The sequence below is a fragment of the Notamacropus eugenii genome, chromosome 3 (assembly GCF_028372415.1).
Source record: "Notamacropus eugenii isolate mMacEug1 chromosome 3, mMacEug1.pri_v2, whole genome shotgun sequence".
NCBI lineage: Eukaryota > Metazoa > Chordata > Mammalia > Diprotodontia > Macropodidae > Notamacropus > Notamacropus eugenii.
The window spans coordinates 210535579-210551532 of record NC_092874.1 but is presented as its reverse complement, the minus strand read 5'-3'; the positions used below and the strand labels follow the sequence as shown (position 1 = coordinate 210551532).

The window sequence follows — 15954 nt, the reverse complement described above, 5'->3', positions numbered from 1 at the left end:
GTCAGTGGCAGGGCCATGATAGGGCTACAATCTGGGATGCCTGCCCCCCATATCCTGCCCCACCCCCTCTTCATTCCATCCTGCTCCTCCACCTCTGTGCAAATGAGAGATGACTTTGTCCAGAATCTAATGTCCCCTACAGCCCCTGGGGAGCATCAGGCCAGGAGGCCACCATCCCCCTCCATCCTCCCTTGAAACTTCACATGCCACTTCTGCCAACTGCCTATGTTTCCTCATCTGTAAAATGGGGTTAATAATGGTGCCTACCTCACGGGATTGTTGTGAGGATCAAATGAGATATTTGTAAAGTGCTCAGCACAGTGTCTGGCACACGGGAGACACTCTATAATGTTATTATGTGAAAAGTTCTTTGGAAAAGGGATTAGCCTGTTCTGCTTGACCCTTGATGCACAATCCAGGAGCAGTGGGTGGAAGATGCTAAGAAGCAGATTTCAGCCAGATGTCAGCACAAATTTGTCAACAACTTGAGCTGTCCCAAAGTGAAAGAGGACAGTTTTGAGCTTCTGTCTTGTTTCACCTTCTCTGGAGGCTGTCGAGGGCATGCTGGTGACCCCTTGTTGAGAAAGCTGCAGAGGAGATTCTTTACACCTGAGTTTAACTGAATGGAAATACTCATATGAAGTGTCTGCTGGTTGGCAGGCCCTGTGCTGGCTGCAGGGAAGGCCAAGGCACACACAAAGCTATTGTTTTGCTAGGGGAGCTGTCCTGTTCCTGAAAGATGGAGCATGCACCCAGTGGAGTGTCTGTCTGGATATGTGTTTGTTTACTTATCTAGACAGACACCACAAGGAAGTATAAAACACAGATTTGGAGGCAGTAAAGTAGCATTAAGACCAGGAGAGGCCTTGTGGGTACTTCCAAGGGGCAAGCAGAAGTGAGAAAGTTTCCTTGGGTTCCCACACCCAGCTTTGCTTCTCCCAGCCCAGGCCTGGGCTTGGCTTCCTCTCAGTGCCCAGAGCAATCTATTCCAGGCCTCCCTCAGCAGAAGGGAAGCGACCCTTTGTACAGATTGTTTCTACAACAATCCCTCCTGCTTTTCCCCACTACTCTGAGTTGGCCTCAAGAGCAAATTTCAGGTGACAAGTAGACAAGAAAGCACCAGAGATAGAAGAAACAATTTATTTTTGAATAGGCATAAATTAGACTCTGCAAATTAAAAAATAAAATTAAGAATGAAACAGTAGCCTTTGTGATGGCAAAGAGCTAAGGCCCCATCTGTAGGTTCCTATGTGGGGCAGCTCAGATACCAGCTTCCTGGTAAGGGGACAGAAGAAGAGGGAGTAGACTGGACTGAGGGGCAGCTAGGCTCATCCCCCCACTATCTGCTGGTAGCCCTGAAACCTACACATGAATGAGCACCCTGCTGGCTTTGGGAACCAGTGCCTTGCTGATCGTAAGTGGTAGAAAGGATGGCAATGCCACTGTGAGACCTAACCCTAACCCCTAAATCCTTCTAAAGCTAACGCTAACCCTAATCGTAACTCTAACCCTAAGTCTAAACCTTAACCTTCAAGAGGATGGGGAGTGAAATAGCAATGACTGAGCTGGTGGTCTCCTCCACATAGGTGCCAGTCTGAGGAGGACAGAGACGTCGGGCCCTCCCTCGATCTGCTGTGGATGACGCCCAGAGATTTTGCTGGTCTCTGCTTTGGCCCACTCGCTTTCTCCTGCGTGTTGCCAAGAGCTCCATAGACGAGCCTGAGCAAGGACAAGTTCCTTTCCTTTTCACATGTTTTCCCATCAGGTTTTGGGTTAGGGTGGGGCCAGGAGATGAGGGATGGTAGGAAAGGCTGCACTGAAGAGGGGTCACTTTGGGAGGAGCGTTTTGCTCCTAGACTCTGTTTGTCCTCTTGCGAGGACAGCCCGTGAGCCAGACACCAGGACTGGGGAAGGGCAGGTCCCAGGGAGGACAGAAGGTCGAAGAGGGAACTGTGCTCCTCCCAGCTTCCATCTACTCTCATAGAGCCCGAGCTCAACCGTGTGGGAGCTGCCTCCGTGGGTGCCCATGGCAGCCCGTCTAGCCGTAGCCCCGGGGAGATTGCCTAGTGCGCGCCAGGCTTGCGACCTGGCTTGTCAACTGGCTTATGGCCCAGGTGGGCAGCCAGCCAGAGCGTCTCCTTGCTGAAGGCAGAAGGCCTGGGCAGGCCCGCCTGGATGCAGACATAGTGGGTGGGGGTGGCGGATGTATATTTGATTCCGCTCACACCTGTCCCCCCACCTTCACGTCCTCACGCAGGGTCACCGTAGGGGGCAATGTGACGTGGACGGAGAAGAGCACGCTGCTGAGCGTGCTGACGCGCGGGGAGCTGGACAACGGCCGCGGCTTCTCCCGGCAGAAGCTCTTCTGGCACAAGCAGGAGATAGAGTCCGGCCGCAGCAGCGGCCTGGGCAATGATATTCTGGGCTTCGACAGCGATGGCAACGTGGTGAACAAGCCCGACACCTCCGAGGGCAGCTAGAGTGGACCCAAATCTGTGAGAAGTCCCCCAAGGTCATCACCTTCCTCGTCCTGGCCGGCCACGAGAAGTACCTAAGGACGACCGTTTGGGGCATGACGGTCCACCTGCCCTACTGCTGCATGCTCGTGGTAAGTGGGAAGGGCACCGGCCGGCGGCAAGCAGGTCAAGAGCATGCCCAGCTGTGTGGAAGACAGGACACCTGTCAGGGCTTGTGGGGTAAGGGATCTCAGGGTTGCAGACGGCCCAGGAGTGAACAGGGCGGGACTGGATGTCAGGCGCCATGGCCCCTGGCTGGGTCATTGCAGGCAAATCTTAGTGCTGTGCCCATTCTATGGCTGAAGAAGCCAAAGCATAGGCAAGTTCAGGGATTTTCTCAGAGTCCAGTGGCTAGTGAGCACAGGAATCGGGTCTGAGGTCACCCTGTGCAATCTCTAGACAGAAAGTTAATCTGCTTCAGGGGCTACCTGGACACTTAGCTGAGGAGCCAGCAACACAGGATCATCTTCAAAGGAAGAGAAGCTGAAGCATTCTCTCTCCCCCACCTGCAGCCAGGATGTGGGAAGGGACAGGTGTGTCCAGGAGGGACAGAGGATACTGCTGGCAGGGGCAGGTCTCCAGGCAAGGGAAAGCTCCTTCCCTTACACAGATTGACATACAAACGAAATGAAAAGCAAGAGAAGTCTGGGCCTTTGTATCCTCTGAGCTAATTTTTATGGTCAGTCTGAAGTTTCCTTACTGATAGAAGTTGAGAATTCTTTTGGTTATCTGCCTTGTAAATAACTTTCATGCCCTGTTCTCTTTGGAAGGCAGACTTTGCGTGGGCAGGCCCTTCCCCTAGTAAGCCCTCATCCTGCTACTGTCCTTGTGAGCAGACCCCTCCCTACCTGCTCATGGCAAGCACAGGCTCACACATCTCACCAACACAGATTCTCAGCAAGAGTGGACCCACCGGGTCCTGACACTAGCCTGTGATTGTGGCCTGCTTGTCTTCAGCCCTTGGGCTGAAGCCTTCTGTAACCTTCTGTAGCCTCCTGAAGCCTGTGACCTGTTCTCCAGCTCATGTGTGTGATGACAGAGGGTATGAAGGCTACTGAGGTACTGTTATCAAAATATTTTTTTTAACATGGACCTCAAGTAGAGAACCCGTGTTCTAAGGGAAAGGTAAGATCATGAGAAATTGGAGTTGGTCTTGTTGGTGACCCTGGAACACAGAGTGTCAGAGCCTTGGAGGTCCTCTAGTGATGAGAAACTGAGGAATGATTGACCTTGACCCTGTGATTAGTAAGTAACTGAGGTAGGCCTGAAAGCTACCTTCTCTGATGACATCTCAGCTAATGGGTGTGAGCAAGACTGGCATTGACCTTTGATTCAAGACCCCCCTCCCTGAGCTGTGCTTCAGTTCTAGGGTTCTGTGATGTTCAGTCTTTTGGGGGTCTGTATTCTTTCCCTCCTCCTGTGAGGTTGCAGTCCTCCTTCTGGGCAGGGACCCCAGGCCTCATAATGACCCCTCCACACATGACTGGGCTGGTCTTCAGCTGGAAGACTATCAGGTTGGCCCATGAAGCTTTTCCCAGGTAGATCCTGCCCAAGCTTGCCTAAGCCCAGGGTCCCCTCTGGACTAAGTAGAAGCTTTGAGCAGGGTAGGAGAACATCCCTAGAGAATGAGCTCCACTGGAATGAAGGTTTTGAAGCTGCTTTCAACCTGGTATTAAAAGCAGAATCCTTTCCCACTGATCCCTCATTCCTCACCACACTGACCATTCAGTGTGATCTGAATTTTAGTCAGAGAGCAAGATAGAACTTTGGATGCAGGCAAGATTATTCCAGAAATGGTCAATTCCCTGAGCCCCAAGGCTCTGCTTTTCATCATGTGGGTGACAGGTGGGGTCACCTCAGGGAGAATTGGGGGAAGTGGGATCTCCTCAGGGTTGGCCCTCCCACCTTTCCCCAGCCAGCCCATCCAGGCCTCTCGTCTGTGTCTCCCTATGAGTCTGTCAGGGAAGATCACCAGTGAGCCAGAGGCCTTGCTCTGATGCTTGCCCCCAGCAGTCTACCAGTTTCTTTGTAGCTTCTCCTGTTTCAGCCCTGTGTCCTTCAGATGTCCTTCGTGGCTCTTGGTGCCTATGGTTGACACCAGGGACATGTAGGAGCTGCAATATTTCACTTTGCTTTTCCCCTCTGGGTCTCCACCTTTTTGACTGAGGTCATAGGTCTTCTGAGGCATGCTGAATGGAGGGACTTGGGGCAGCAGGTGGCCCCCAGGTGTCCTCCTGAGTTCTGCCCAACTTCTCTCCTGTCAGTCATGTGCTGGAGTCTGGGCTCAGCCACTGAGTAGTTAGAGGCCTTTCCCTCTGTGGTCCTCTATTTCCTCATGTGCAGAATGGGAACCATCATACCTGTACTCCTGAGCTTCCTGGGCTGTTGAGAAGCCTGCCAGGAGGGGCAGGGGCTTCTGTACCCTGGATTAACCAGAATTCATCTCTGTTGAGTCCTTTCTAATCTTAGTTTATGTCATTGCACTTATTTGTAAGTTGTTGGCACGCTGGCCTCTTGGTTTGATAGAGAGAGTCCCTGCCTCTGATCCACATGGGCTGGGTGGCCCTGGCCAAGCATCTTCCTGTGACCACTGTCTATTTGACTTGCCCGTCTGGTGGAGAGAGTTCTCCACACCGATGATGTGGCTTCCCCTCATGCTCTCCTGGCATCCGAGTTGTGCTGGGTGCTACCAGTATCTGAACACCTGCTTCTTTTCCCCATTCTGGACTTACCCTGGTACTTGTGGCTCCACTGCTGAAGGCTACCCCTAAGAAGGGGGCTATGTCCTGGCCTCCCTCTGACTCATGGTTACTTTCTTTGTCTAGGGCAGGTGGACAACAAAGCTGGGGTTTTGGAGATGACTCAGGAGGACCTGAACTTAGCACTGGTGCTCAATGTTCCCATCTTCATTGTGGTCCCCAAGATTGACATGTGTCTGGCCAACATCCTGCAAGGTAATTGGGAGGCCTCATCTCTGCTGGAGGCAAGGGAGTGGCCAGCCACATTGGCATCATTCAGCAAGCCAGGATCTTCTCATTCCTCTTTCTTGTTTTGATCTTGGCCTGGAAATATTTTTCAATTGAGTGACTTGTCCTCCAGATCCTGTAGAATAGAGCCAGGGGCAGTGGGCTGGAGGCAAAGAGAGGCAGGTTTGTTGGTGTGAAAGGTGTGCCAAGGCCAGGCCCCAGCCTGCCTCTCCAGCTTTATTCCTGCTGCTTCTCTTTTCCCTGTTTTGTCTCTCTGCCTGGTGGGCTGTGTCTCTCCTCCCCTCGCTTCCCCTGGGTGAGAGGGCCTTCCCCTGTTCTCTCTCTTGCCATTCAGGCTACCTTGTCTCATTCACACTAACTCTCATGGCTTCTATCCCCTAGAGAGATGACAGGCATGCTGAGGAAAGGAGCTAACAATGTCCTCCTCTCTGGATCTAGGCACTGTAGGGTTTCTGCATTGTCAGTGAGAGTCCAGCTATTCTTGAGTTGAGCTGAGGTGGCTTGGGGCTACTGAAATAGTGCAGTTGAAAGCTGTTCTCTCTGTGGGTTTGACCTTTTCTAGTGGGAGGAGTGCCTGTAAGTGAAGGCTGCTGTCTTACATGGCTAAATCTAAGAACCATACCACCCACAACCAATCACAAAAATGGCACAGAAATGGCAATCAAGAAACCTAGGTCAGAGTGATACCCATCTCTGAAAGGGGTCAATCCCAAGTTTCTGAGAAACATGCTTTGTGAAGAAACATAAGAAGGGGCTGAAAAAGATGCAGGCCAACAATACCAAAGACCTGAGCAGAGACCATCAAGGCCCTGATCACCAAGGCCTCGAAGACTCAGATCCTTATGCCCAAGATCCCCAAAACCAGTGCCCAGTATGCTGGCCACAACATGGCCACTAAGTTTCCAGGCTCTAGGGTTACCACCAAACATCCAGGCCTCAGGATCAAGAAGCCTGATTCTAAGGATGCCGAGCCCATTGACCCCAAGGTCACCAAGTCTGTCACCAAAGTCAATAAGTCTGATCCTAAGGCTACCAAATCTAATACCAAGGCCACCAAGTCTGATTTAAAGGCTGACAAGTCTGCTTCTAAGGACATAAATTCCAGTGATTCTAAGACTGGGAAGCCTGCTGAGTCCAATCCCAAAGATGTTGGGGCTAAAGCTGCTAGTCCCAAGCTTTCAAAAGCGATGCTTCAGAGTGAAAGGACTTGCTTAAACACAAAATTGCCATTTTTCCCCAGCCAAGGTATGATTATTCATTATTTTGTACAAATAAAATAAATGGCAAGTCATAAGAAGAAAATATAGTGCAGGTATGAGGAGATGAGGCCAAGATCAGGGTAGGGGCAGCATCAGAGAGAAAGCACAGTTTTTGAAAGATACTGCAGAGGTGAACCTGAGGAGAGGTCCTGCTAAGGTGAAATCTGCCAGAGATATTGAAGTGTTGAAATTGATGAGAGGAGCTACAATGGTAAAATCCACAAGAGATGTTGTGGAGAGGTGAAACTGAGGAGAGGTGCTGCAAAGGTGCAATCTGGAAGAGATATTGATGATGTGAAATCTGCCAGATGTTGATTAGTTGAAATTGATGAGAGGTGCTATAGCAGTGAAATCTGCAATAGATGTTGCAGAGGTAAATTGGACAAACCTTGGCAATGGCTTGGATTAGGCAGGGTGATAGATGTTAGGAGTCCAGGATGGTGCCAAGGTCAGGAGTCTGGAAGATGGTAGTGCCCTTTACAGTAATTGGGAAGGTAAGAGGGGGAATTTTAGGGGAAACATAATGAGTTCTGTTTTGGACATGTTGAGTTGACAATGTCTACTATTCATCCAATTTGTGATATCAACAAAGCAGGAAGAGATGAAAGACTGGAGGTTAGCAAAGGGTTTTAGGCAGAATAGGTAGATTTGAGAATCCTGAGCACAGAGATGGTCGTTAAATCCATGGGAGCTGATGAGATCCCAAAAGGAGGGAGAAGAGAAGGGGGCCCAGGACTGAACCCAGGTTCTTCTTCTCCTTCACATTCTTTTCTCTCCAGCTTTTCAGTATTTTACCCACACCTGGTTCTCTTCCTGCCTGTTTGACTGCTCCTTCTCAGTCTGCTTGTCTGCATCTTCATCCCAGTTATGCCTGTTAAAAGCCCATGCCCCACAGAGTTCTATAGGATCTCTACACTGGGGCCTACTATAGACCTACTAGATTACCTTTAGATAACTGTGGGATGCAGATTAACTTTCTTTCCTTTGTAAACTGTCTTTCCCCCCACAACCCTTGTAAAGTAGAAGCAAGGCGGCAGAGGTCTATTAGCCTCCCTCTCCTTTCCCATTGATTGGCTACACCTGGGCTCAAGATGAGCTCCAGCCTCCTCTAAATGTCCCTTAGGTTATCCTGATTTTATGTTCTTGCCCCATTTATGCTTTCTGAGAGGTTGCCTCAGCGTAGACATAGCCAAGTGACTCTGGACAGAGAATCCTGAACTCTCTTTTCCTGTTCACTGCTTTATATAAGTTGCATTGGTTCATTGAGCAGGTAGGAATGACCCATCCAGAAAGCCATTTTCTACTTCATTGGGACAACTGCTTGATTACACTCTGAGCACTTTCTCTCCTTAGGTAAATGAAGTAGTTTGCTTTCATAACAGGAGGGCAGAAATGCATGGGCTAAAAAGATACATTTCCTACCCACTCTGCCAAGATCCCAGATCCCTTGTAAAATAGTGTCTGATGAGCTGCTAGTCTTCACTTGGATCAGTGAAATGCTGCAAAGTGCATTCAGGTTTTAGTAAAGTCTTCGATTGGGTCACAGATGACAGGTGAATTTGAAAACTGTTAAGCAGTTAAATTGCCCTACCTGTTGGTTGCTGGCTAATGAGCTAATGCCAGCTCACTAACAGGTCTCAGGGCAATGGTCCTGATTGCTCCAGGGATTTCTCCTTTTCCCCATTGCTTCTTTAGCATTTTTATCAAGGACTTAAGTGAAACAGCAGAAGATGTGCTTGTCCAAATGTGCCAATGCTAAAGCTGAGAGGGATAGGTGGAGATGTCATATGACATAGGATGAAAGAGCTTTCAGTTTGCTAGAATGAAGGGCTGACTTTACCCAGGTGAAAATATCCTGTGGAGGTAAATGCAGAGTCTTCAACATGAGTTAGAAAAGAAAAATCAACGAGTGGGGAAGGGTTAGCAACCATGGCTCCTGTTAAGGGATCCAGAGATTTTTGGGGATAGCAGTGTCTGTGTAAAATCACCAGTGAAACTCGATGGTTGGATTGGCCAGTGCCTCCCTAAGGAGCATTAAGAAGTCTATGATCTAGAAAGGGGGTCAGTAATAGATCTGTACAACTCTGTCCTGATCACACCCCAGCTAGAGGGTGGTGTTCAGACCTGAGTATCACAGTTTTGGAAAGAAATGGACAAGCTGAGGTGCATTCAGAGAAGGGTGAGCAGAATGATGAATGGCCCCAAGAACATGGTGGAAGGCCCTGGAGAATAGAAGAGGTTGGAAGACCATGGCAACTGTATTCAGGTGACCCAGGAGATAAAGCACTGGTCCTGGAAGCAGGAAAAACTGAGTTCAAATTCACTCTCAAATACTTACTAGCTGTATGATCCTGGGTAAGTCACTTCACCTCTGTGTCTGTTTCCTCACCTGCAAAATGGGGCTAGTAATGGCACCTACCTCACAGGGTTGTTGTGAGGATTAAATGAGATATTTGTAAAGTGCTCAGCACTCTGCCTGGCACACGGTAGGCACTCTAGAATGCTGTTATTTGAAAAATTATGTGGATGGTGGATTAGCCTGTTCTGCTTGATATGAATGAACCAGGAGCAGTGGGTGGAAGATGCCAAGAGGAAAATTTCAGCCTGATGTCAGGACAAATTTGCCTACAATTTGCACTATGCTAAAGTGGAAAGGGACGGATTGGCAGCTTATGTCTTGTTTCCCCTTCACTGGAGACTGTCAAGGGAATGCTGAGTGACCTCTTGGTCAGAAGACTGTAGAGCATATTCTTTCTTTACACCTGAATTTAAGTAAATGGAAATGCTCCTAAGAAATGTCTTCTGTGCTGGCTGTAGGGGCGACCAAGGCAGACACAAAACTATTGTTTTTCTTGGGGAGCTGTCCTGCTCCTTAAAGATCGAGCAAGCACTCACTGAAGTGTCTGTCTGGATATGTGTGTGTGTTTACTTATAGATATCTAGACACAACAAGGAAGTACAAAACACAAATCTGGGGACAGTGAAGGAGTATTTAGACCAGGAGAGGCCTTGTGTGTACTTTAAAGGGGCAGGAAGAAGTGAGAAAGCCTCCTCTGGCTCCCTCACCCAGCTTTGCTTCTTCCAGTCCAGGGCTTGGCTCCTTCTCACTGCTCAGGGCAATCCCTCCCAGGCCTCACTTAGCAGAAGGGGAGCTACCCTTTCAACAGAGGATTTCTACTAGAATCTTGCCTGCTTTCGATTTCTACTAGAATCTTGCCTGCTTTCCACCAGTACTCTGAGTTAGCCTCAAGAGAAAGTTCCATGCGATAGGTAGACAAGGAACCACCACAGATCCAAGAGAAAATTTATTTTCCATAGGCATAAATTAGAATCTGTCGATTAAAAAATGAAACTAAAGAATTAAATGGTAACCTCCATGATGGGGAAGAGCTAAGGCCCCATCTGTAGGTTCCTACATGGGGCTGCTTAATGCCAGCTTCCTGGGAAGGGGACAGAAGTAGAGGGAGCAGACTGGGCTGAGGGGCAGCTAGGGTCAATCCTGCACCCCCTGCTCCTGGCCCCTGAAGCCTGCAGTTGAGTGGGTACCTTTGAGGACTTGTGTCTAGCCCTGTGGTATGAAACACTGCCTTCCCTCCTAACCTTAAGAGGCAGAAAGGACAGTGATCTCACTGTGGGGATCAGTGCTTGATAGCCTGCCCCACACCACCAAACTGAAACTGGAGTGAATATCATTCTGGGTCCCAGGGGAGGCAGTCAGAAATGAAGCCCTTAGCTTTTCTATCTGATAACAAAGAATCATGAAATAGATCTATGTATAATTATATATATGTAGCTATATACATAATACAATTGACCCATAGGGACAAAGAGATCGCCCTTCCCCTTCCATGCCAGCCTTAACTCCAACAAGCTCCATCCCAACCTATCCTGCCAGAAAGCAACTAGAATCAATGCACAGAGTAGGAGACTGATGAGCTTCTGATGCCATTTCCCTGTGGAGGTCTGTGAGGCTGGGCAGGTCCTCCCCAGGGAAAGAGGTCAGCACCGGCTCAATGTCAACCATAGACCAGGCCAAACAAGGACTCTTCTCACCAGGATCTGGGCCAATCTCCTGCCCACTGTATCCATACCTACATGAGTTGATGGTTCTAAAGGAGAGCCCATAATGATTGAGCTCCAGGTGAGGAGGTGGACGAAGGCATGGCTTGAATGGAGAAGTAGGACCCTGGGCCCTTGATGACCAAGAGGAGAAGCCTGATACCAGGAGCACAAGGGAGGGGCATATCCCAATGGCCCCTGGCTGTACTCTGAGCTCTTCTCCCTGTCAGCATTATCTAATCCGAGATTAATACTGTATCTAATACTTCCTTTCCCATACAACAGAAACCCTTCATTTCTCTCTAAATTAAGCCCCAACTGGTATAATGAGGGACCTCCCAGCAAATGCCACCTCAGGTGATCCTGGGGGCAGAAATTCCCTGATAGTGGATGGTCTGAATGGCCTTCCCAGTATTATCATAGGTAAAGTGTGCAAGGGCTACCCTCTCTGACTCTGAATCTTCATTTAACCCCTGAAGAGAAGGAAAAGCAAAAGGAAGGGATGGAAGGATGGATGGATGGATGGATGGATGGATAGATGGACAGGAGGAGACTAGAGGAAAGGTCCTGTGGTTAGGACATGAATCCAAATTGATCAATGCAGGCAAAGGAGAGGTAAGCAGTAGTGGGAGAGGAGGAGAAGGAGGCCTCAGGGGGATTCTTGGGGGAGAGAAAATTGGAGAAAACAAAAGCCACTATGATGTTTCCTTCCTTGATCCCCTCACCTTCTAGAATCTCTCTCACTAATTCAGTAGAGAGATCTTTTGTCCTCCAAGCCCTTGGCCTCCTTCTCTGCCTCTTCCCTTAAGCTACTGAATGGTTTGGGAACCCAACTTAACTGTGGGTACCTCATTTCTTCATCTGTATCAGGATTTAGGTCCTGAAATGTCCCTCTCCCATGCATCTTTTCCCTTCTCCTTTGACTCTGTCTTCTCCGGAAGGGGGAGCATAAGGGCTGATTGTAGAGTCCGGAGACTGGCCTCAACATCCCAGCTGTAAAATGGAGACATCCTTCCATTCCTTACTTCACAATGCTGCTGTTAAGAAATGCCTTTCAGCCATACTAGATAGGAGAGCTGCCAGGCTCAGATACCAAGATGACAAAGTTCTTGGGGGTGCTAAGGATGTTGCTGCTGGGGGACAGGGCTCTGGGCATGTGCTCTAAGGTGAGGGCAGTGAAGTGGATGCTGGCAGATAATTGAACTACAGCAAAGCCCTGGGGGCCTGGCAATGCCTAGGAGTTGCTGGGGTAGATGTCTAGCTGTGGGCAGAAGACAAGTCAAGTGAAAGGTAGGCACCCAATGAAACAGACCCCCGTTGTGGCACCACTCCCTCTTGAGATCCCAGCCCCAAGAGGGCAGGATATGACAGGCAGCGAGTCAAGCTGGGGCCATTTGTTCAGTCCTACCTGGAAAATGGCTCTTAGAGACTGGGAATAGTACCACAAGGGGATGCCAAGCAGACTGAGAAGGGCCTTCCTGGTGTATAGGTCTCTGAGCTGCAAGTACTGAGGATGCAAGGCCCTGAAAGTGCAACAGGGAGAGAAGGTGGGGGTGTCAGTTGAGGGCTGGCAGGATGCAGAGAAGGCCTAGGGCAGCCCTCAAGGCGAGGGAGCATTGCCAAGACATCAGCCCTCCTAATCACCTTGTCCCATAAGGGGCATCCTGATTTTTCAATTCTTGCTTTCCCATAAAAGGCATGTGTCATGTCCCAAGCCCTCTGGCTTTCTACAGGCTGCCCACCTGAGGCTTCCAGGGCATAATCCAGCAGCCAGATGCAGTCTTCACTATATTGCTTCAGGTCTTCATTCACAATTTGGTGTAAGTCCTAAAAGACAGGACTGGATGCATTCATGAGCCTGGCTGCCTGCAGGACCAACCCAGTCCTTTCACAGAGAGGCACATGAGCTTCCTGCTTGGTCAGGGATTCCCTTTCCCTCCTGAAAGGCTTCTCTCACGCCAAACCCGTGATCCCCACTAGGCAGACATGGAACAGGGTAGGCCTCACCTCCTCCATCACTCTGGTCACTCCTTCCTTGTGAAAGATCAGCCTCAGGCCAGCAGCAGCTTCGCTGGCAGACTTGATCTGCTCTTTTGCCACCTGAGTAAGGATTCTGTACTCCAGGTCCCCAAGCTGGGTCTGTACCTCTTCCACCTGAAGGAGCCTAACCTTTGTGCCTTTGTCTTCAACAAGGAACTGAGTGATCCAGGCCAGAAACTGAGACTCCAATTAGAAGCCACCAGAGGAGATCTGAAAACTACCAGAGGTGAGGAAGGTAAAGGACCTGCATAGGGCCCAGGGAGTCTAGAGAGACTCAGAGAGCTCAAGACCTGCATGTGCCTGCCTGGTGACAGGGAAGTGATGATTGTGAACCAAGTGACTGGCATTTCTCCACTGCTTTCAGGTCTGCAAACAGCATCTCACTGAATGCTCTGGAGGGCTGTTCTTATCCACTCCATGTCACAAAGTCCACCCAATAGGCCCAATATCTGTTGGGGAAGCAAACAGTGGACACCTTAGAGGGTTGGACCTCCCTGGGCAGATACTTGGGCAGTTCAGTTTGGATTGAGGGGCACATGTGGCCTAATTGGTGGACTGGTGGACTCATGTCACTATGCAAGACTGCCATCTTCTCTGGAGAAAGGTTTACTTCCTATGCCACTGCAGCCTGTCTCTGGCTCAAGGTTGTCATCTCATGTCTCAGGCCCATCTCCTTTAACGTATTTTCCCAAACAGGTTCTTGGACCAACCTAGCCAGTGAAAAAAGAAGTCAAAGTCAAACACTAGCTAGTTGCAGATGATGGAGTCAAGCAGAACCACCACCCAACAGAAAGAACAGAACCAGAGACCTGGGTGCAAGCCTTCACTGACATGTACTCTGTGTGTGACCCTGTGCAGATCACTTTCCTCCTGGACCTTAGGACCCTCATCTTCTCTTTGAGGTCCTTACCTGCTGTGATCAATCCTATGGACATAGTAACAAAGTATTCTGGTTCCATTGACCCCCCAGAGAATGTCAGTTGTGGATTCTCTGACATAGCTTTCTAGCCCCCCTCTTCTGTTTGCTAGTTAGTTTGGGGCTGTACCTCTGCCATTCAGACTTGAGCTGGAGCACTGAGCTTTCCAGCTCCCATAAGGAAGATGATGATATAATGAGACTGATGAAAACACCAAAGTCAAACACTAAGGATTCGTGGTCTCCTTTGAATGAGCCCACAGTCTGCTAAGAAGATCTGAGTCTGCAAACTGCTGGGCTCCAGAAACCTTGAACTTGGTTCCTGACTGAATGTTTCAGTGACTGGTCTCCTCTCCTACTATCCCACCAAGAGAAGGCATCTGAGAAAGACTCAAGCTCACTTGGGATTAGGCATGAACCACTTTCCCTAGAATGGTGAGGTCACTTCTCAGTTTCAAATTCACCTCTTAAGTCATATTCTTCTCATTGACAGTCTTATCTCTCCCTAGTCTTCATGCATGGATATGCTCAGCACATGGGAGGGGTTTGAGAAAGGAGCTACAGGAGGAGGTCTACCTTTGTTTTAGGTCAGTAAGTTCCCTGTGCATCATTCAGATAAGGGGGTCCAGGGTCCTTAGGAAGCTCTGTTAGCAAGTGATAAACTCTCAGTGAGACTGGAGTCTTTGTCAATCTAAGATGCTTCCAGTTAAGTAAGGAATGTGGCCATAGTGCAGTTGAAAAGTGTCAGTCCTGCTGAGAGCAGCATCAACCTTTCAAGGATGCTGATACAGCCAAAAGCCACCTGCCCCCAATATATCCAACCCCATTGTCTCTTCCTCCAGAAGCATCTCAATTTTCAGATTACTTGGGATTCCTGAGTAATCTGCTTCATCATGTTTTCCAAATCTGCTTATGCCCTGATTGTAGTGAGGGCTTACTAGGTAGCACAGAAAAGGAGACAGGCTTTCAACAAGACTCAGAGAACTTGGCAGGCTCTGGCATGTCCAGAGTCCTGCCTTACCTCAATACTTCTGTGCCCACCACTGACTGGGCTTGGTGACCTGGTCTTCTCAGAAGAGCTTTCACCTCATCTGGATGTGGGCAGTGGTATCTCTGTGGAAGTCCTCCTTCAAGATGGCTTCCCATCAGCTCACCAGGCCCCTGAGGAGAATCAAAGTGTCCTTGTGGCTCAGGCCTTTCCCATCTTCACTCACACTGGCCCCTTGCCATAGCTCCAGACCCTCTAACCTGGTTGCCTCCTTCTGCCAGAGGGCAGAGTATTTAGAAGAAAGAGTTTCCAGCTGCCCTTCCAGAGCATGAACATTTGACAGCACACGCTGTTCAGCCTTGGGAACAAGGAGGAAAACACAGAGATGCAAAGTCTCTTAGGAGCAGGAACAAAGAATACCAAGACTTTGTTAAGCACCTACTATATGCCAGGCACGGGGCTGGGTGCTGGGAACACAAGGACCAGGAAGGAAACCTTTCCTGAATACTAGGAACTTTCATCCAAGCAGAGGAGACAGGAATGTTCCAAACCTCCTGGTATTTAACTGCTGTTTGTGTATTTCTTCTTTTTATATTTATGCTGTTAAAATTTTGCCTGCATTTTTGGTCTCCCCCATGAGAACATAAGTTCCCTGTGAATAGGAATTGTTTCATTCTTTGTTGCCGTATCCTCTGGGACAGGACCTGTCACATAGAAATCCTTAATAAATCCCTGTGAATTGACAAGTTGATTGGAATGAATTCTCAGCATGGGGGCATCCATATCGGCAAGGTCACCAACGTGCTATTTTGCTCTGGAGGCAAAGGGGAACCGCTGCTGTTGGCTCAGGTGGGAAGTCACCAGGTCTGCTCTGTGTTGAAGGAAAGTTCCTTGGGGAGCAGACTAAAGAACAGACTGGAAGAAAGGAGGTCACTCAGGAGTCTGCTGCAGTGACCAAAAAAGAGAGTGATGAGGACCTCAACTGGGATGACCAGGTTTACCAAGGTAGAGATGGGAAAGAAGCTATGAGAGCTCAGGGCAGAAAGCATGCCCAGCCTACCTCCTCTCTAAGCATCTAGAAAACTTGCCTGGCCATATTCTGATCAGCAAAGTCAAGAAAAAGTCCCCATGAGACATTTTTGGCGCCCAGGGAAGTGTAAGAAGCAAGACAGAGCTGTGGAGATTGGGG

At 49.2% G+C, this 15954-nt stretch overlaps 1 protein-coding gene and 1 long non-coding RNA gene across 2 annotated transcripts; one reads left to right on the top strand and one right to left on the bottom strand.

Annotated features, from left to right (window-relative positions):
* Positions 1 to 1592: 1592 nt before the first annotated feature.
* Positions 1593 to 15507, top strand: LOC140533898 (GTP-binding protein 1-like). The gene is made up of 2 exons (XM_072654243.1): positions 1593 to 5470; positions 13015 to 15507. The coding sequence occupies exon 1, from the start codon at positions 2106 to 2108 to the stop codon at positions 2478 to 2480; it is 375 nt and encodes a 124-aa protein (XP_072510344.1). The 5' UTR covers positions 1593 to 2105; the 3' UTR covers positions 2481 to 5470; positions 13015 to 15507.
* On the bottom strand, positions 10055 to 14935 carry LOC140533899 (uncharacterized). Its single transcript, XR_011977095.1, has 2 exons — positions 14799 to 14935; positions 10055 to 13571 (listed from the first exon to the last, which is right to left on the bottom strand). It is a non-coding gene; the product is annotated as an uncharacterized lncRNA (long non-coding RNA).
* Positions 15508 to 15954: the final 447 nt, after the last annotated feature.

What these genes read in the sequence shown, in the direction of transcription:
- LOC140533898 (XM_072654243.1), top strand. Translation starts at nt 2,106, where the DNA reads ATGGCCCAGGTGGGCAGCCAGCCAGAGCGTCTCCTTGCTGAAGGCAGA.